The 22,238-nt window shown below is 46.5% G+C and overlaps 1 protein-coding gene across 1 annotated transcript in view; it reads right to left on the bottom strand.

Moving 5' to 3' along the window:
* LOC121278115 (dynein heavy chain 8, axonemal-like) overlaps positions 1-22,238 on the bottom strand; it is a 1,831,678-nt gene that overhangs the window by 103,140 nt on the left and 1,706,300 nt on the right. Inside the window, exons 86-87 of the mRNA XM_041188200.1 lie at positions 12,856-13,011; positions 6,785-6,901 (exon numbers count right to left, since the gene is read on the bottom strand). Coding sequence (XP_041044134.1) covers positions 6,785-6,901; positions 12,856-13,011 — 273 coding nt within the window. The remainder of the gene's footprint in view (positions 1-6,784; positions 6,902-12,855; positions 13,012-22,238) is intronic.

Genomic DNA, 22,238 nt, shown 5'->3' with positions numbered 1-22,238 from the left:
TCAGGAGTGTGATGGAATACTCCCCAGTTACCTGGATGAGCACAACTCCCACAATACTCAAGAAGCTTGGCACCATCCTGGACAAAGCAGCCCGCTTGATTGGCACCACATCCACAAACATTCACTCCCTCCACCTCTGACGCACAGTAGCAGCAGTGTGTACCATCTGCAAGATGCACTGCAGGAATTCATCAAGGCTTCTGAGACAGCACCTTCCAAACCCCTGACCACTGCCATCTAGAAGGGCAAAGGCAGAAGACAGATGTGAACACCACCACCTGGAAGTTCGCCTCCAAGTCACTCACCATCCTGACTTGGAAATATATTGCCGTTCCTTCACTGTTGCTTGGTCAAAATCCTGGAGCTCCCTTCCTGACAGCACTGTGGGTATACCTACACCACATGGACTGCAGCGGTTCAAGAAGGCAGCTCACCACCACCTTCTCAAGGACAACTAGGGATGGACAATAAATGCTGACCCAGCCAGTGAAGTCCACATCCCGTTAATCAAAATAAAATGACCCTTTCATCCCGCCCTTGGATGAGGCAGCTCACCACCACCTCCTCAAGGGCAACTAGGGATGGACAATAAATTCTGGCCTAGCCAGCGATGCGCACATCCTCTAAAATTAATTTTTAAAAACCCCAACTTTATGAAATTATTATTTTTATTTTAAAAATGGACAAGGCTTTACCCTGACTAGCCTTGATTCACACCAGAAGAATTGTTAACCTTCAGATACCAGCAGGGGCCTCGTTATCTTTAATGAGGTGCTAATGCCCCCTGTGATGGCCAATAAACAAATTCCAAAGAAATGCGCCCACCCTCTTTACATTTCTAAGGCAAAGCTCCAGCTAAAGAAGATGGTTAATCTGCAAAGGACAAAAGGGACTGTGAATCCTCTATTAAACACCTCAAGATTCCAGTATATCCTTTGTCCAACATGCAGGAGAAGAAGTGGGAGGTATGTCACATGAACTACCCCTAGCTGCTAGAACCTGTAATATTGCCACGTGGAGCTGAACCCAGGCAGTCCACCATTGTGTCAACTAATAAGTAGCAGCAGAAAGAACTCTGTCTCAGTTTAAAATTGTCTGGCTCTCATCTACACTCTATTACTGAAATATTGGGACTCCTGTATTGGTGCCTACAAGACTCATTCATCTCTGTGTGCCTTCTTCCACCATAGAAGCCCTTGCTTCTGAAAAGACAAATCACCCTTCAATGGTTTCAGCCTACAAACCTCTGAAGGAATACACCACTGGACTTTTGTTTCTGGACACCGGACTCATGTGATACTGTAACTCTTATTTTTATCATGATCTTGCCCTGTACCCTCTTCTTTCCCTTATCCCTCTTTTCTTTATGAGTGCAAAAGGGGCAGATATTGCAAAAACCATTTCCCACATCCACAAATATTCACTCCCTCCACCATCGACGCACAGTGGCAACAGTGTGTACCATCTACAAGGTACATTTCAGGAATTCACCAAGGTTCCTTAGACAGCACCTTCCAAAGCCATAACCACTGCCATCTAGAAGGACAAGGGCAGCAGATAGATGGGAACAACACGACCTGCAAGTTCCCCTCCAAGCAACTCACCATCCTCACTTGGAAATATATTGCCAGTCCTTCACTGTCGCTTGGTCAAAATCCTGGAACTCCCTTCCTAACAGAACTGTGGGTGTATCTACAACACATGGACTGCAGCAGTTCAAGAAGGCAGCTCACCATCACCTTCTCAAGGGCAACTAGGGATGGGCAATAAATGCTGGCCCAGCCAGCGAAGTCCTCATCCCATGAAAGACTTTTAAAAAAAGGGATCTACTCCATGAGGCCTTCCTATATTGAGTTTGAACAGCTGAAACAAACCAAGTTCAACCGATGGATAAGATCCCCAAAAATTGCATGTACCTCGCGTGAGGGTTTGCGTGAGCTAGTATGTTGGAGGAATTCAAAAATTACCTGCCCTCCAACCTGTGAATACACCTAGAGGTTCAGAGAATCCTCACAGCCAGTGGTGCAGCTGTCACATCAAACAGCTGTGACCTCACCCATTGGCCTGTAAACTCAGGCAGATCCTTTCCAAACTATGTGCATGGGCATTGGAAAGATAAGCAAGGCAATTTAAATAGGAAAGGGCCTTCAACCCGAAAAGCAAACACACAAGAATGTGCAAGAAGCCCCCCGTACAGCCTGAAAGGAGAATTCCCGGAGGCCGGTATGTCCTCATTGTAACAAAATAGCCATTCCAGACCCCAGTGCTGGAGATTGCGAGGCAAGCCAATTGGCCTAGTAGGGCTTCACATGAGTGGTCCCCAAAAGGATGCACAGCCTTTTGATACAGAAGCTCACCCATTGGAGAGCATGGCACTATGCATGTGTGAGCTGGACAAACTTCTAGAGAGTTTCTGGAGTTTTGTTCTTTCAGGAGTGGAGTTCCCCTACCTGGCCCAAAATGTGAGAAAGTCTGTTGTACTGCCTTGGGACAGAGGGGACACCCAGTCCTCAATGTTAGAGGGATACCTAAACCTATCCTCAAGCCCCCCCAACGAAGACCAAAGCCCCTATCAGTGCAGTGGGAGGATGATCTGTGTTTTCACGCCGCCACAAGGTCCACCTAGAGTGTGACCTCCTGTTGCAGTTGGAATTGTCCCTAAGCTACGTAGCAGGAATGGAGTTCCTCCTTGCGAATGTTTTGGCTGGTAGTCAGGTGCTAGCCAGCAAAAGCAGAAAGGCCAAAACGAAGTAGCAGAAAACCGCAGAAGGGCAGAAAGCTGGAGGAGGTCCCGAGGCTCAAGGGGTGGGAGAATACCTATAGAGCTTGAGTGAGAGCTGCTCGAAGGTAGCAAGTCCGAAGCCAGGCTGGTGGTCCAGAAAAGGCCCCTATAATCTGAAGTAGATTCCCTAAATATCTCCAAATAAAATAGGGACCTGGGAAGTCATAAAGCAGGGAAAGAAATAGTGAGGGAGATGTCCCACGTAGACAAAAAGCCTGAAAGAAGACAGGTTATTAAGCCCAGAAAAGGTTCAGGTCTTGCCTGAAACATGGTTGGCAGAAACCTTCTTTCCGGCATTAAATAGGGACAAAGGGAGTTCCCAAACCCATAAACTGATAGGTAGGGAGATGCCTCCCTCAGTCACCATGATGGTAGCTGGACCTGCACCACTACTCATGAGCAGTGGTGTTCCAAAGGACATTGAACATGTTAGGAGAGCACCCTATCCAAAGCCAAAGGTCCCAGCCAGGAAACCAGTGATTGATCTAGCTGACCACTTTATGTCGAGCTTAATGTGGAGCAGAAAAGTTCCAAAATTGTCCCAGAAAGAGGGAGGGTGATGCTTCACATGTGTCATAAGCCACCCGGAGTAACAGCAAGAGCTGACCATTCCCCAGAGGGCAGTAGTGTCCCAAACCTATCACGCAACTGACTAGCAGAGGGACTCCAAGCGGATTGGACCCTATGCTCAACCACCATCATGCAGAATTGCAAGAGGACTAGGCAGGGTAAACCACCCCTTTAAATGATACATAACCCCCCACTAGGCTACAGCCATGTAACCATATCCGGTATGGAAGTGGGAGAGATCCCTGGTAGAAGGCCATCTTCTGGTCTTCCCAACCCAGAAAGGCTGGCCCAAGCTCAGGGGCTAACAGCCTGTCTGCTGCCATGCCAACCAAAAGCACCTAGCACTGGTAACAGGAACTCTCCTGTTGTGCAAGCACCTGAACCAGACCCCAAATTGGAATCCCCTAAAGACACCATGGTCCCTTTAAAACACCCCATTCTCCTGATCCTCAGCCGAACCCCTGAACCCACAGATTACCAAAGTGGACTGGCAAGAGAAATGCAACCATATAATCCCAGGGCCTGGCAGCATAGAGTGAGATGTCCAGCCTTGCCTGCAGATCACCCCAAGTAGCTTGACCATCACTTGCCCCGAGTGCTAACTAGCCTGTGAAACCTCGAAGACCTTTCTGAAGATGCTGAATCAAGACTTTGGAATGCCTGGCCCCCAACAGAAGGAAAAGGTACTAATGCCTTCTGTGACAGCTGACAAACAAGTTCCAAAGAAATACACCCATCCTCTTTACATTTCTAAGACAGAGCTCCAGCCAATGGAGGCAGAACGTCTGCAAAGGACAAAAAAAGGGGACCCTGACTCCTCTATTAAATACCTCAATATTCCAGACCTGGGAAAATGCGTCCTTTGTCCAACATCCAGGAGAAGAAGTGGGAGGTATGTCACGTGTCCTCCCCACAGGCTGCTGGAACCTGTAATATTGCCGAGTGGAACTGAACTCAGGCAGTTAACCGTGTGGAGTGGCAGTTACAATCAGATCAGCCCTGATCTCATTTGATGGTGAGAGGCTCAAGTGGCCGAGTAGCTTACTCCTGCTCCTAATTTGTTAAGTTTTGTATGTATGTAACATCCTGGGGGTAACTATTGACCAGAAATTGAACTGGACTAGCCATATAAATACTGTGGCTACGAAAACAGGTCAGGGACTAGGAATCCTGCGGCAATGAACTCACCTCCTGACTCCCCAAAGCCTGTTCACCATCTACAAGGCACAAATCAAGAGTGTGATGGAATACTCTCCATTTGCCTGCATGAGCACAGCGTATTGCAAGAAGCTCAACACGAAAAAGCAGCCCACTTGATTGGCACCCCAACTACCGCCTTGAACATTCACTCTCTCCACCACTGACACATAGTGGCAGCAGTGTGTACCATCTATAAGATTCACTGCAGAAACTCACGAAGACTCCTTCGACAGCACCTTCCAAACCCATGCCCAAGGACAAGGGCAACAGATTCATGGGAACTCCAGCACCTGGAAGTTCCCCTCCAAGCCACACACCATCCTGACTTGGAACTATATCATTGTTCCTTCACTGTAGCTGGGTCAAAATCCTGGAACTCCCTTCCCAAAAGCACAATGGGTGTACCTACAGCGGTTCAAGAAAGCAGTTCACCACCACCTTCTCAAGGGCAATTAGGGATGGGCAATAAATGCTGGCCTAGCCAGCGAAGCCCACATCCTGTGAAAGAATAAAAATAAATGTCAAAATATTGCTGCCAGAGTTTCACTGCTCCTCTGGTGGAGTGATTTTGGTTTTAGATTGAAGTTGGCGTAGGTTGAACAGTTTTCTAACTGTTCTGTAGATTATCTTCACACCTGGCGGTAGTTTGCTGGAGGTGAACTGTAGTCATGCAGCGAGAAAGATGGAGAAGAGGCTTGATGCAATAGCACAGCCTTGTTTGACCCCTGTCTTCACTGACCTGGGGTCTCTGGTGGTTCTGTTGGTGAAGATCACAGCTTGCATGTCATCGTAGAGTAGGCAGTGGGTGGCAACAAGTTTCTGAGGGCATTTCTGAGGAGGATCCTCAATGAGCCTTCATGGTTGACACAGTCAAAAGCTTTCATGAGGTCCGGGTTCATTGTTGACTCCTTCTTCGAAGCAGTTGAGAAAATGGGCCATTAACGAAATCAGAAAACTAAGGTCCTCTTCCAACCAACTCCTACGGCACAACACCTCCTCTCAATCAATTATGATCAACAGCTAGATTCTGGAAAAGGTGGACTTATTTACATTTTATAGATGATGAAATTCATCATCGCCTCCAATGTGCCAGCTCAGTATTTGACTGATTGAGAACAGCATTGAAAGATAAGAATCTCAAACCCAAGACTAAGGTCTATGGTTTACCGAGCAGCAGTGATCCCTACACCTCAGAGCATTGCAGAAGTATGACCAGCGGTGCCTTCACAATATCCTCCAAATCCAGTGGCAAGAAGGGTAGTCCAACAGCAGCAACTCAAGCCAGCACATCCAGCATCGGGTTGCTAATCACTAAAACCAGCTCTCCTGGGCGGGACATGGTGTTTGTATGCCTGATACCAGACTCCTGAAGCCACTGTTCTTCTCAGAACTCAGTTGTGGCAGGAAATTCTCAGAAGGAAAGTGGAAATGCTTTTGAAGTGTCCTTAAATTTTCCCCAAAGAGATCAAACATTCCTACCAACTCATGGGAGTCCCTGGCTTGTTACCAATCAAAACTTAGAAGGTTCATTCAGGAAGGCACCAAACACATCAAGAAACTTTATCAGGAATGCGCAGAGATTAAGTCGAGGGGTCGGAGAGAACGTTCAAACCTCTAAATGTTTACCTGACCTGTTGGAAGGTGGTGCTTGGACTAATCAGCCCTTTCAGATCCTGTTGAAATGGTATCAAAACTAGTCATCCTCAATCCTGAGGGACTGCCAAAGAGAAGCTTCTCTGTTCATTGCGTGAAAAATAGTATTTCACTGCTTGCCTTAGCATTGACATGCATTCAGTTCGATAAGTTGCTGTCTTTGACTATGAACTAAATTTGCTGTCAATAGTTAGGGCTAGCAATTAGTAGCATAAGTACCCTATTAAAGGCATGATAATTGTAAATTACTGCAATCAGTTCACTGGCACTGTAATGTAAATATTTCAAATGTGAAATTTCATTCCTTCAGGTTTTGAATTCTTCAGGAAGGTTTAAGAAATTTTTCTTTTTATTCTCTCTCTCTCTATTTCTCTTCCTGCACCTGACTTGACATTGAATTCACTCCATTTTATTCAACCAACTTTAATCTTCCTGTGTTTATTTCCCGATACTTAAATCTTATTAGTTAAGGAGATAATTGCTTACCCCCTTCTGCAACATACACTGACGTATTAATGATAAAAAACTGATTTCTTGTTGTTAATTAATATTACTACTTATCGGAAGATTGTAACACACCTTTTTTTTGTCACAATCGTCCAGGTGGTTCTGTATGAACTGGACACTGGCTATGAAATCTGAAGCGTTAAACTCATATGGAATACACCATCCCAGTGGTCCAAACTTGCGCCGTTCCTGTTGGAAGGAAATTGTTGTATTTAAACCAGATTTTAAATTCCTTCTAATGAATTAGGTTAACATCATCAACAACAACATCAACACATTTAAAGTAACAAGGTGAGTTCCAGGAGCATTACGAACCAACATTTGACACTGAGCCACATAAATAGATATTAGGAAAGTTGAACAAAGCTTCATCAAAGAGCTTTATTGGTAAGAAGCATCTTAAAGGAAGAGAGGTAGAAACCAAAAGAGGTTTAGGGATGGTATTACAGAGCTTAGGGCATCAAAGCCAAAGGCATCAGCACCAATGGTGGGGCAGAGGGACTGGGGATGCACAAGAAGCCAGAGTTGGAGGAAGGCAGAATTCTTGGAGGGCTGTAGGGCTGGATAAGGTTATAAAGATAGGGATGGATGAAGCCATGCAGGGGTTTTAACAATAAAATTGAGGTATTGCTGAACAGGGAACCAATATAGGCCAGCTTGCAGAAGAGTGGCAGGTGAGCAGAATCTGGTGCTGGCCAGGACAGCCAAGATTTGGATAAACTGAAAGTTATGGAGATTGGAAGATGGTAGATCAACCAGGGGGACATTAGAATGGTTAAATCTGTTGATAAATAAAAGCATGGTTGAGGATTTCAATGGCTCATGATATGAGGCAAGGTGGAAATGGAGAATGTAGCTAAGTTGAAAGTAGGCAGTCTTAGTGATGGAGAGGATACAGGTTCAGAGGTTCAGCTCAGTTCAACAGGAAGAGAATGGGAACAGGCTTAATTTCAAATCACTCATTTGTATGACCTCAAAGGTAGTGATCTCAGGATTACTACCAGTGCCACGTGTCAGTCAGAGTAGAAAAAGCACGATATATCGGATTAATACGTGGTCGAACAGTTGGTGTGAAGGGGAGGGTTTCAGATTCCTGGGGCATTGGGACCGGTTCTGGGGGACCAGTACAAACTGGACGGGTTACACCTGGGCAGGACTGGGATTAATGTCCTGGGGGAACATTTGCTAGAGTTGTGGGGGAGGGTTTAAACTAAAATGGCAGGTGGTGGGAACCTATGCAAGGAGTCAGAGGAAGGGGAATCAAAGACAAGAACAAAAGACAGAAAGCGGAATAAGAAAAGTGATAGAGAAATCAAGGGCAAGAATCAAACAGGGCCTCAGTAACCTGAGTAATGTTAAAAAGACAAGCCTTAAGGCTTTGTGCCTTAACGCGAGGAGCATTCACAATAAAGTGGATGAATTAATCACGCAAATAGATGTAAACAGGTATGATATAGTCGGGATTATGGAAACATGGATGCAGGGTGACCAAGGATGGGAACTGAACATCCAGGGGTATTCAGTATTTAGGAAGGACAGACAAAAAGGAAAAGGCAGTGGAGTTGCATTGCTGGTTAGAGAGGAAATTAATGCAACAGTGAGGAAAAATATTAGCTCCGATGATGTGGAATCTGTATGGGTAGAGCTGAGAAACACTAAGGGGCAAAAAATGTTTGTGGGGGTTGTATATAGACCCTCAAACTGTAGTGGTGATGTTGGGAATGGCATTAAACAGGAAATTAGAGATGCATGTAACATAGGAACATCTGTAATTATGGGTGACTTTAATATGCATATCGATTGGGCAAATCAAATTAGTAACAATACCATAGAGGAGGAATTCCTGGAGTGTACACGGGATGTTTTTCTGGACCAATACATTGAGGAACCAATGAAAGAACAGGCCATCTTCGACTGGGTATTGTGTAATGAGAAAGAAATAATTGGAAATCTAGTTGTGCAAGGCCCCTTGGGGATGAGCGACCATAATATGATAGAATTCTTCATCAAGATGGAGAGTGACGTAGTTGATTCTGAGACTAGGGTCCTGAATCTTAATAAAGGAAACTACGATGGTATGAGGCGCAAGTTGGCTATGATGGATTGGGAAATGTTACTTAAAGGGATGACGGTGGATAGGCAATGGCGAACATTCAAAGAGTGCATGGGTGAATTGCAACAATTGTTTATTCCTGTCTGGCACAAAAGTAAAACAGGAAAGGTGGCCAAACTATGGCTTACAAGGGAAATTAGAGATGGTATTAGATGCAAGGAAGACTCATACAAATTGGCCAGAAGAAACAACAGACGTGAGGATTGGGAGCAGTTTAGAATTCAGCAAAGGAGGACCAAGGGATTGATTAAGAAGGGGAAAATAGAGTACGAGAGTGAGTTGCAGGGAACATAAAAACTGACTGTAAAAGTTCCTATAGGTATGTGAAGAGAAAAAGATTGGTGAAGACATATGTAGGTCCCTTACAGTCAGAAACAGGGGAATTTATAATGGGGAACGAAGAAATGGCTGACCAACTAAATACATACTTTGGTTCTGTCTTCACAAAGGAGGACACTAACACATACCAGAAATGTTGGGGAACACAGGGGTTAGTGAGAGGGAGGAACTGAAATAAATCAGTATTAGTAGGGAAATGGTGTTGGGGTAATTGATGGGATTGAAGGCCAATAAATCCCCAGGGCCTGATAATGTCCATCCCAGAGTACTTAAGGAAGTAGCCCTAGAAAAAGTGGAGGCATTGGTGGTCATCTTCTGAGATTCTATAGACCCTGGAACAGTTCCTACAGATTGGAGGGTAGCTAATGTAACTACACTATTTAGAAAGGGAAGCAAAGAAAAAACAGGGAATTATAGACCAGTCAGCCTGACATCGGTAGTGCGGAAAATTCTAGAGTCCATTATGTAAGATTTAATAGCTGAGCACGTGGAAAACAGTGGCAGAATTGGACAGAGTCAGCATGGATCTATGAAAGGGAAATCATGCTTGACAAGCCTACTGGAATTTTTCGAGGATGTAACTAGTAGAGTTGATGAGGCGGAGCCAGTGACTGTGATTTATTTGGACTTTCAGAAGGCTTTCAACAAAGTCCCACATAAGAGATTGGCATGTAAAATTAAAGCGCATGGGATTGGGGTAATGTATTGAGATGGATAGAAAACTGGTTGGCAGACAGGAAACAAAGAGTAGGAATAAACAAGTCTTTTTCCGAATGGCAGGCAGTGACTAGTGGGGTACCAAAGGGATCGGTGCTTGGACCCCAATTATTCACAATATATATTAATGATTTAGATGAGGGAACTAAATGTAATATCTCCAAATTTGCAGATGACACAAAGCTGGGTGGGAGGGTGAGCTGTGAGGAGGATGCAGAGATGCTTCAGTGTGATTTGGACAAGCTGAGTGAGTGGGCAAATGCATGGCAGATGCAATATAATGTGGATAAATGTGGGTTATCCACTTTGGTAGCAAAAACATGAAGGCAGATTATTAGCTGAATGGCTATAAATTGAGAAAGGGGAATGTGCAACGAGACTTGGGTGTCCTTGTACACCAGCCGCTGAAGGCAAGCATGCAGGTGCAGCAGGTGGTAAAGAAGGCAAAATGGTGCATTGGCCTTCATAGCCAGAGGATTCGAGTACAGGAACAGAGATGTCTTGCTGCAATTGTACAGGGCCTTGGTGAGACCACACCTGGGATATTGTGTGCAGTTTTGGTCTCCTCATCTGAGGACTTGCTATAGAGGGAGTGCAGCGAAGGTTTACCCGACTGATTCCTGGGTTGGTGGGACTGACATATGAGGAGAGATTGAGTCAATTCAGATTATATTCGCTGGAGTTCAGAAGAATGAGGGGGGATCTCATAGAAACCTATAAAATTCTAACAGGACTAGATAGGGTAGATGCAGGAAGGATGTTCCCGATGGTGGGGGAGTCCAGAACCACGGGTCACCGTCTGAGGATATGGGTAGACCATTTAGGATTGAGATGAGGAGAAATTTCTTCACCGAGAGAGTGGTGAGCCTATGGAATTCACTACCACAGAAAGTAGTTGAGGCCAAAACTTTGTATGTTTTCAAGAAGGAGTTAGATACAGCTCTTGGGGCGAAAGGGATCAAAGGATATGGGGAAAAAGCGGGAGCAGGCTATTGAATTGGATGATCAGCCATGATCATAATGAATGGCAGAACAGGCTTGAAGGGCCGAATGGCCTACTCCTGCTCCTAGTTTCTATGTTTCTATGTAGTGAATCTATGTGATCAATATTAACATTTAAAACAAAGACAAAGTCAAATTTGATTTTCTTGTTTTTGTATTCTGTGCTTCTAGATAAAATCCCAAACATTCTGTTTGTCTTGTTATGACATAATTGACTTGCATTGGCACTTTTAACATCCTATACCCATGAGGTCTAAAGTTTAACTACCTTTATTCCATTGCAGTGTATTTCTTCACTTATTTGTCTTTTCAAAGGGCAGAATATTCTCCCCGTTGTGGGGGGATGTTGAAGAGCGGGCGTGTGGAGGCGCGCATCTGATTGGCACGCCACCATTTTACATGAGCAGGCCAATTAGCGTGACATCCGCACAACTATATGCACCTTGTGAGGGCGGGGGGGATTCCGTCTGCCAAGGGTGTGCTCTTTCGTGCATGCGCACGAAAGAGCGCATTCATCTTCCTGAGGCAAAGTGCTGCCTCAGGGAGATCGGCTGTACATTAAAAAATATTAAAAATAGAAAAAAAAATTCCCTGACATGTCCCCTCATGTGACACTGTCACATGAGTTGGGACATGTCCATAACTTTTAAAAACACTTTAATTAAATTTTTAAAAACCTACATGAAACCTTATCCCACCCGTGGATGAGGTTTCAGGCTTTTTCTAATGCCCGCCAGGGCTCCTGGCCTGCCTGCCAACCTTAAGGTTGGACGGGCAGGTCCATTAATTACTTAAATGAGTCTGTCAATGGCCTCAATTGGCCATTGACAGGTCGGTGGATGCACAGCTGATTTTGCTGCGTCCCCGCCTACCTGAAAATTTAAATGGGGCGCAGTGACATCAGGAGTTCCGCCCAATGTCACCACACATCATTTTAAACGTCGGAGAGCAGGCCCCCCGGCTCCTGCCAACCCCCCACCCACCCCTGCTCGCTGACAGGAAAATCCTGTCCAAAATCTTTTATCTCACCTTTTCTCTGCATTGAGCTATTTGGCGTGAATCTACTCATCCTTAACCAATATTCCTGCAGTCTGCCATAATCCACAGCACAATTTTCCATGATTCACAATTTAAAGTCATTTAAATAGGTGCAGCTAACCATCATCTTCTCAAGAGCAACTAGTGGCAGGCAATAATTGCTGGCCCAGCCAGGAAGCCCACATCTCACAAATGCATAAAAAAAAGACATGATGGGACAAAGTGGCCTCCTTCTGTGCCATACAAATTCTGTCATCAAATTTAAATTTTGAAGAATCCAAATGACCTTAATATTCAGTAGAAGCACTGCCCTTCTCCCCCTTGTGCACACGTTGTTAAATGTTTTTTGATGTTGATCCACCCACTTTGAATGCTTTTGCTGCACACCCAGTACACCTGGGCTGTTCTTTTCAATCCTGCACACACTTGCTGAAGGGCTCATTGGTACTCTTAATGGAGCTGGTCTTCTGGATGCCACAAGGGAGATTTTTACCTACCCTGGCCCCAGGCTCTACTGCGAACTGGAAGTTCCTCCAAAAACCCGTTTTCTGTAACTTTCTTTCATACCAGCTATTGGTTCTTTGGTTTTGGCTAGTAGCTTCCTGCCTCTCTTGATTCTGCCCTCCAATCAGTTGCTGCTTCCTAACTGTTTTATGCAGGTAAGCCACATTAACTATCTTACTTGGGCCACAGTGAAAATTGCATTTGGGACTCAATGACATCATTGGGCACCTTTAAAGAAAGTCACCTCTGGCTTTATGTGAAAGTCACTACTAACTGTTCAGATGAGCAGGTTAAAATAGAAGACAATGGTACACCAGCAAATATTTCCCACCAACCCAGTGTCATGCCTGAAGTATAAAATCGATCACACTCACTGAATGAGTATATTTCTAGATCAGAGTATAGCGCAATCAGGTCTAGGCTCTATTACCTGGACAGTGGTGTGCAGGAAAGCGACTGCATATAGTAGTGGTTTCCACATGGGTAGGTTTGAATATTCTATTTGGTCTTGAGAGATCCCGCTAAACGTTCTTTTCAGTCCTGCCCGCACTCCTTGAGGAGGCTCATTGGTGTACTTGATGGATGTCTGTAAAATAGACAATGGACACCTAGTCTACAAATAAACAATGAAAGTAATACATTGGGAAAATAACAAATTTGTGTAAATTAGACATTCACAGAGTTGGATGCAAGTTTACTAAGCCAGGATTTAGTGACTTTCTTTCAAGATACTATTCATGTTGCTTGCCGATAGTTCATTTGGTAAACACATTCTCCAGTGTAGAAGTAAACTATACAGACCAGAATGACTTACTTTCCAACCTGATCTGTGCTGTTAGTTGTTCCTAGCTGGAGCAGTAGAAGACATACAAATGCTTTTGATATCCTGTATTAGAAGTATTTAGGTAAGCACTTGAAATACCATAGCATACAGGGCTACAGGCCAAGTGTTGGAAAATGAGATTAGAATACATAGGTGCTTGATGGCTGGCATGGACATGATGGGCTGAAGGGCCTGTTTCTGTGTTGTCTAACTCTATGACTTTAGAAAGGGAAAAAATAAAGCAAGTTCCGGTTTTCAATAGATCCCCAATGATCTCTGCTAGAAAATGTGTCAAGGCATTGGGCGAGAACAGGATTGAGCTTGGATCAAATGCTATATATTCACTATTACATTTACATGAAGGATGCATGCTTGAGGACAGGTGCTGCTCATGGGAATATGGCATGCCTTCATGAGAGGAGTGGAAACTAAAACATTTATAAAATTTTATATATATCAAATACAAGCTTGATTGAAACATTTTTGCTAATTGTTGATACAAAAATGAAGTTTGTAAGTTTTGGGACTGCCTCTTTAATTTGCGGTAAACTGGAGGAATGAAGGGGATCACCTGACCTGTTCTGAATTCTGCCCAACAACAAGCTTGGGTGGCTTGGTTATTAAAGAGGGATCCAGGTTGTCTTATAAAGGTGTGAGATATTCACACCTGTAAACAAAAGGCAACTCGGCTGAGTAGGAGGTGACGTTTGAAACATAAAAGATCCTGAGGGATCTTGACAGGGTGGATGTGGACAGGATGTTTCTGCTTGTGGGAAAATCTCGAGCTAGGGATTATTTAGTGACTCATGAGCAAGGACACCCAGATCCCTTTGGCCATCAACACTTCCCATACTCTCAGCATTTACAAAATAATCTGCCTTTCTGCTTTTCCTACCAAAGTGGATAACTTCACACTTAATTACATTATATTCCATCTGCCATGTTCCTGTCCATTCACTGAGCCTATTCAAATCCACTTGAAGCCTCCTTGCACCCTCCACACAACACACGTTCCTACCTAATTTTGTGTCATCAGTAAATATAGAAATATTACATTTTATCACTACATCCAAATCATTTATATAGATTTTGAATTCTCCTGACCCCAGTGCCTGATCCTTGCGGTACCCCAATAGTAACAGCCTGCCATCCTGAGAATGATCTATTTATTCCTGCTCTCTGTTTTCAGTCTGTTAACCAATTCTCATTCCAAACCAATATATTACCCTAAATCCCATGTGATCCAATTTTGTTTACTAACATCCTGGGCAGAATTTTGCAATCGGCATTTAAATTTTCAGGAAGGCAGGCCCGCAGCAAAATCAGCTGCAGGCCCGCCGACCTGTCAATGGCTTCAATTGGCCATTGACAGGTCGGCTGGCCTGCAGCTGATTTAAACAATTAAAGGACCTGCCTGTCCAACCTTAATGTTGGCGGGCAGGCCAGGAGCCCCAGCGGCAAGTAGAGAAAACATTAAACCTCATCCACAGGCGGGATGAGGTTTAATGCAGGGTGTTAAATGTTTTAATAAAATTAATCTGTAAATTATGAACATGTCCCATCTCATGAGGAGGACATGTTAAGGATTTTTTTTTTTCTATTTTTAATATTGTTCAAAGTGTAAGCGATCTCCCTGAGGCTGCACTTAGCCTCAGGGAGATGTGCGCTCTTTCGTGCGCATGTGCAAAAGATCGCACTCTCACTTTTAGGGAATCCCCCTGCCCGCACAGGAAGCACATATTGCTTCCCGCCAGATGTCACACTGGGTGGGCCTTAACTGGCCTGCCCACTTAAAATGGTGGTGTGGCCTGATTCGCTGGTGGGGATCAGCTCTCTGCCCTTTGGAGATTGGGTTGGGCCTGCCCGTCTGACAGGCAGAAAATTCTGCCCCCTGTGTGGGACCTTAAAAAAAAACCTCCTGAAAATCCAAAGGCACCACATCCACTGATTTTCCTTTATCTATGCTTCAAGTAACATCCTCCAATATGTTTGTCAAACATAATTTCCCTTTCATAAATCCATGTTTACTCTGCCCAATCATGTCATTATTTTCTAAATGTCCAGTAATCACACCCTTTATAATGGATTCTAACATTTTCCATATTACTGCCATCAAACTAACAGGTCTGTAGTTCTCCATTTTCTCTCTCCCTCTTTTCTTAAACAGTGGGGTTACTTTTGAGGAAAGAATGGACAGGCTAGGCCTATATCTGCTGGAGTATAGAAGAATAAGACGCGACTTGATTGAAAAAGATAAGATCCTGAGTTGGCTTGGGGGTAGGCGGGAGGTTACAATCAGATCAGCCCTGAATGGCAGAGCAGGCTCAAAAGGCAGCTGGATGGTCTACTCCTTTTCCTAATTCGTATGTTTGTATGTACTTTTGCTATTTTCCAGTCTGCGGGAACCTTTCCAGAACCTATAGAATTTTGAAAAATAATCACCAATGCATAGCCACCTCCTTCAACATTCTGGGATGTAGCTCATCAGGTCCAGGGAATTTATCAACATTCAATCCAATTAATTTTCAAGCAATACCTCATTAATACTAATTTACTTCAGCTCCTAATTTTTTTTATTCGTTCATGGGATGTGGCCAGCATTTATTGCAATAAAACGTTAGAATATATTTTAAGAGTCAGCCATAGCAATGTTGGTCTGGAGTCACAGGTAGGCCAGATCAGGTAAGGATGGCAAATTTCCTTCCTTCAAGAACATTAGTGAACCAGATAGGTTTTTACAACAATTGCCAATGGTTTTGTGGTAATCATCATACTTTTAATTCCAGATTTTTATGAATTCAAATTTTACCACCTTCTGTGGTGGGATTCAAACCAGAGGATTACCCTGGTCTCTAGAATACTAGTACAGTGACAATACCACTATGCCACTGCAGCCCCATGGCTCCCTACTATCTCTGGGAGATTTTCTGTATCTTCCTTCTTGAAGACAATCACATAGGCCTGAATTTGCAGCTCGGTGGGCAGGCGCAATCAGCGGGTCCGGGGGTGGTCGGAAAATGTACCGCCGACTGCGATCGGCCTCCCACTGTGATTTCATGCTGGCTGACAGACAATTAACGGTCAGCCAGCCAGCGTGAAGCATGTGCTGAAAATCTCAGCGCTGCCAAAGTGAGGAGGGCGGGTGATGACGTTTCTACAGGCGAGCGCTGAGAGAAAGCTACCTGAAGGCAGAGAGCTGCCTTAGGGAGCTGAAAACCTGAAACCCAGGAAATAAAGTTTTTAAAATCAAGAAAGAAATGTCTGAGCATCACAATCAGGCACCTGAACATGTAGGTTATAAAAATAATGTCCACAGATTTATCTTCTTATTTTATTTAATAATGGAAACCTTGGCCAGAATTTTTCATTTGCTGGTCGGGCGGGCCCGACCGACTCAGTGGCGGGCAGGCGGCCAATTGCCGCTGAAGAAACGTGCCACGCCGCCATTTTCCACGGGCAGGCCAATTAAGGCCCGCCCAGCAGGTTAGCGACTCCCGTGGAGAACGGGAAAATAGTCGCGGGGCCTCAGACTGCTTGTTCCAATGGGGAGCCAGCAGTCTGTATAAAGAGTGGCCAGGCAGCCTGCTTGAGGCAGTGCACCATGGCCACTTGTGGAGAGAGGGAGGGAGGACCAATTGCTCAGCAGCATGAGCAGGAGGTGGGGGGCGGGCTGCAGGGGAGGCCAGTGGGGGGCCACTGTGCCCCCCGATTTTCTGATGCATGCTTTGCTGTCCTCCTCCAAGAGGTGTCTATCTGTTGGCTCCTGCTGTATCCGGAGGATGGGAGGAGGAAGGCCCCCCTTGTCACCAGCCAGGCGTAGGAGGAGGTGGGTGATGCTGTAAGCGCCCATGATCACGTGTGGCGCACTGGCACCCAGAGCAGGAAACGATTCAATGATTTGCTGTGCTCTGGAAGGGTGAGTACTGTGTCTGCCTTGGCCATTTGACCCAGAAGGCAGCCTTAGCCTTTGACCACCCCACCATGTTTTGCTGTTGTTACTACACTGGGCATCTTCGCATGCTGGGTGGGCAAATGGGTACTGATCATGCTTACACCAGCCTTAGTGGTTGAGGAGAAGAAGGGTTCTCCCCGCAGCATATGTTGGTTTCTGTGGCATTTGAGTAGTCTGGGGGCAACCTGCGGGGAAGGCTGCATGAAACATACACAGAACTCCAACACATGTCATATTGATGATAATGAGATGATGCAAGGGGTGCCTCAAGGTGTTTTGGGCAAGTGCCATCTGCTGGCATCGGTGCTGCACCTAGTTGTGCCTGCTTGCCATGGGCGCTAAGAGCCGTGTGATATTCAAAGTGATGGACGCCGAATGTGTCCAAGGTGGCCGTTGGGGGAGGGGGTTGGGACCAGCCGTGCTATCTTCTGGGGACTGATCACCAGTGGTGTGGACAGCAGCCGCTGGAGGCCTCAGATGGGCCACTGTGGTTTGGGTGCGGCGTGCATGTGCAGACTACATGAGCAAGCAGCCCCAATAAATCCTCTTCTCTGTTTTGCAGGCAAAAGGTCACCACAATGCCCGGGAGCACCAGAGGACTGGAGGTGGGCGCGCCCTCCTGCAGTGCCTCATTCCTTTTGAAGAACAGTCCATGGAGCTGGGCAGGAGGCAGGAGGCCAGGGCAGCCGGGGGCGGTGAGGCTGGGGTCCGGCGGGCAGGCATTTGAGGTCAATGGTCCCATCCACTCTGTCTGCCCACCATCCAAACTACTGATGGTTGCTGCAATCGTTAATGCTGAAACAATGTTTAATCACAGACTGAGACACTCTGACGTGTGGGTCATATAGAAAGGACCCGCGTCCCCTTGAGGAATCACGTCTCAACCACCTTCCAAAGTCACCTTATCCCATTTGTGACCACTATCACCAAGGTCTAACATATCATTGTATCGATGCTGCACAGCCAAAGACTTATTTCATCTGAGGGGGTTCGGGATCTCCAGCACCTTTTCAGCCAGTGTGCCCCACATTACTTTGTCCAAAAGGTCCTCAGCACCTCAGCTGTGAACATCATGGCACTCAACTTAGATAAATGCCACCACGTTACTCATCCCTGCACCAAGGGGAAATGTTGCCTTCTGCCCACCCGGCCTAATGGAATGAAGGCCAATAATGTGACCTCTCAATCTCCTGTGATCCAGGGCAAATGTTGCTAGTGTTTGCGATATTTCCTCAGCCCCGCAACTATCCAGGCCAGAATGCATCCAGGTCAGGTACCTCTGCACTCTCCCCACTCCTATGGTACATAACATGCTATGTGGCATTCCTGAGGCCATCTGACCAGCCTGTCTGCATGTGTTTAATGTTTGGAGCTCATCTTGACTCTTTCCCACCTCATCAACATTCATCTCCTTAGGGTCTTGAGTGTGAGTGACTTATGAGGCTGGGGGGGGCAAGGGATGAAAGGTTGAACTGAATGTACGCGGACTGATGCACTGTCCTTGTTGTTAATTTCAGCATCACCACCACAGCGACCTGCACCTCGACACCGCAGCACCCCCCTCCACACCTGAGGCGCAACATGTGCAACTTGCAGCATATCATTTCAGCCAGCCAGGCACCAGCGCAGACACACACACCTCAGTGAGGACTTTACTTTTGGCTAGTGCCCCGGGTCATAGTGGAGAGGGCACATCACAATCGCTGGAGGAGATGGTAGGGGCAGAGAGTGCCAATAGTGCCAGCAGCCGGAGGGCTGCAGGGGACGAGGCACATGCTGAGTCCGGCACTGATGACATGCCTCTGGAGTTGTCCCCAATGCAGCAGCCGCAGTAAAGGCGGTAGGAAGTGCATTTGCATCTGGCAGGGTTGCATGACGGAATGGTTCAGTTGCTTTCTGCGACGGAGGAGTCTAGGCAGAGTGCACCTGAAGGTTTGACCCTCAGGGCAGAGCTTCAGGCTTCCTCCGATGAGAGATTGGCGACTCTCATAGAGAGGGGCTTCAATTGAATGGAACATTTTATGATTGGTATATGCTCTGACCTGCAAGCCCTCACAGTGCTGCTGACCACGGGTAGTTATTCCCAATGTGATGGACGTTGTGGGCACAAAGCATCGGCATTCGGTGACCATGCATCTGCAGTGAGCAGGGAGATAGATTTGGACCTCACGTTGGCACAGCAGCTGCCTGTCTTTGCTGCGAGCTCCTCTCACGGTGCTCCAGATGAGGGCAGCAGCTCCTCCGCCCCTCTGCCAGTCAAAGTTTCTTCCGTTGAGGCTGCGACAACTGGGGACGTGCCAGTTCTGGAACTGGCTACTCCCTCCCAGGCGGGGCCATCACAGGCTCCACGGCCAGAGGACGCCCGCCAAGGTCATCAAGGCCAATAGGACAGCAGGATCAGCCACTCCGAGCGATGGGGCAGCACCTAGACGTAGCACCTGAAAACATAAGCATAAGGCACGTTTGGCACTTAATGGGTTTGTCACTGGTGCTTTTGTGTTGCCCTTAGAATAGGGACCCAAAATTTTCTTATTGCAATGCAGTGTTGTTTGCTTTTCTTTTGGACAGAATAAAGTCCACCTTTGTAACCATGGCTGAGGGTCTTTTGTTTGTGGTGCATTTTTCTTTTTCACAGATTTATCATGAGTGTTTGAGTGGACATTGATGTTTCTGTACTAAGCCCTTAGTGCAGCTGAACAGGTGGAAGACGTAACACCTAAGTGCCACGTGTGGAAGCACCAGGCAATGCTGTTCCTGCTGATCCATGTGTGTGGAGTTAACTGAAGGTTCTTTGGATTAAATTGTCACAGGTGTCCCTGCCTCCTTGGTGTAAATGCGGGTCGTCGTTCTGCCCCTCATCATCGCCCTGTGCTTCCTCATCATCTGAGGCACTGCTGGATTCATCATGTGCAGCCTCACCAAGGCGTCAAGGTCTTCATCATCAACTGCATCCCCCCTTTCCGGCACAAGATTGTTCAGGGCACAGCAGACTACCACTATCAGAGAGACGCGATCTGGGGGTTACTGGAGTGCGCCCCCTGAGTGGTCCAGGCAACGGAAGCGCATCTTGAGAGGACCGATGGCTCTCTCCACCACAGCATTTGTGGTGCCGTGGCTCCTATTGTACGGCTGCTCAGCTTCTGTTCTTCAACGGCATAGTGGCGTCATGAGCCACCTTCACAGGGGATAACCCTTGTCACCCAGCAGCCAACCACCCAACCAAGCCGGAGCATTGAAGAGCCCTGGCACCTGGGAGGGTCTGAGGATGTAGGCGTCGTGGGAGCTGCCTGGGTACCTTGCACAGACTTGTAAAATCAGCATCCTGTGATCACACACTAGCTGGAGTGGAAACCCTTCCTGTTGATGAAGGCACCGGGCTCATCTGCTGGCTCCTTGATGGCCACACATGTGCAGTCTATAGCACTCTGGACATGGGGGAAGCCAGCAATGGCGGCGAAGCCTCTGGCTCACTGTGCCTGACTTGCCTGGTCACAGTGGAAGTGGATGAAGGTGGATACCCATCTGAACAGAGTGTCTGTAACCTGCTTGACACAAGTGTGGACAGCTGAATCGGAGACACCGCAAAGATCACCACTGAGCCCTGGAAGGAGCCAGATGCATAGAGGTGGAGGGCAACTGTGAGCTTCAGAGTCACTGGCATGGGGTGTCCATCCACACAGTTAGGGGAGATCTCAGGCCCAATCATCTGACAGATATAGTTGACTGTCTCCCTTTAGAGTTGGAGCCTCCTTCGGCACTGCACCTCAGTCATATTGAGGTAGCTGCTTTGCCACCTATATATACCCTGGCAGCAGGATAATGGCATCTTCTGTGGCCCCTTGCACCTTGGACAACCTCTTGGCCCTGTGCCCCTTGTTCTTGCGCCTAGCCTCCCAAAGGTGGCTCCGTTGGAGGCTGATTGTCCAGTCCTGGCCTCCTCCTTATTCTATTCCTCCCTTCCTCTTCAGGCGAGCTGCCTCCAATGGCGAGGTCAGAACCCAAAGCCCATGCTAAATGGAGGCCTCCAGAAAGCTGCAGGCCCGAGAAAGATTACTGTCTGCAGACTGGTTTCAAAGTATACAAGAATCTCTTGGAAATCGATGAGAACTGCTAACAATCACACAGGCAACTTTTAAACATTTTCACCAATTAAAACTTTGTGTAAAACATGAACAACCCCTCTGAGTCCACATATCCCGACATTGCATGAGTTTTCGTAAACAATCTCCTACCCGCCTGCCCATTGGGCCTATGTTCCAACCTGAAGTTCGCACGGGCCCCTCAAAATCCTGGACAATTGGCAAGTTAAGGGCCTTAATGAACCTTCAATTAATGGCGGGCAAACTGAGCATGCCCGCCCACTGAAATATCGCGATGCTGCACGCTGATGTTGGCACACTCACGCGATGTCAGCGTACGACATTTTACGCACGTCAGCCAGAAAGTTCTGCCACTTGTCTTGCCCTTGGCTGAGGCTTGCTGAAAAATATAAAAGCCTCCTGGCCAATTCGCTCATCTGCCAACCATAAGATTGAATGGACTACATAAAATGACAGACAATTGCGCCGTTAATGGGCTTAATTACCCTCTTAATTGTGGTGGGTGATCTTCCAAATTCTGTGCACCCGCCGAGCGAAATATCATCTCGCACAATTTCATTTCCGACCAGGTTGGGATCGCACCCACCCGATCAGTGTAAAATTCTGCCCACAGTAATTGTTTAGTTTCTCTGCCGTTTCCCTATTCTCTATTATAAATTCTCCTGTCTCTACCTGAAAAGGACTCACAATTGTTCTTGATAATAATTTCCTTTTCACATATCTAAAGTGCTGGAGAGTGATGATATCCTAGAAGTGTCAAGGACATTATGGGCAAGAAATTGGGGGAGCAGGCCCTGCCTGTCGGCTTGCTGATGTGTAAAATGGCACGGGATGACGTCGGGCGGAACTCCCGATGTCACCCCGCGTAATTTCAATGTTCAGGTAGGCGGGGACGCAGCCGAATCAGCTGTGCACCACCGACCTGTCAACGGCCAATT

Source organism: Carcharodon carcharias, chromosome 5 (assembly GCF_017639515.1).
Source record: "Carcharodon carcharias isolate sCarCar2 chromosome 5, sCarCar2.pri, whole genome shotgun sequence".
Taxonomy (NCBI): Eukaryota; Metazoa; Chordata; class Chondrichthyes; order Lamniformes; family Lamnidae; genus Carcharodon; species Carcharodon carcharias.
This window is presented reverse-complemented; position numbering and strand designations above follow the sequence as displayed.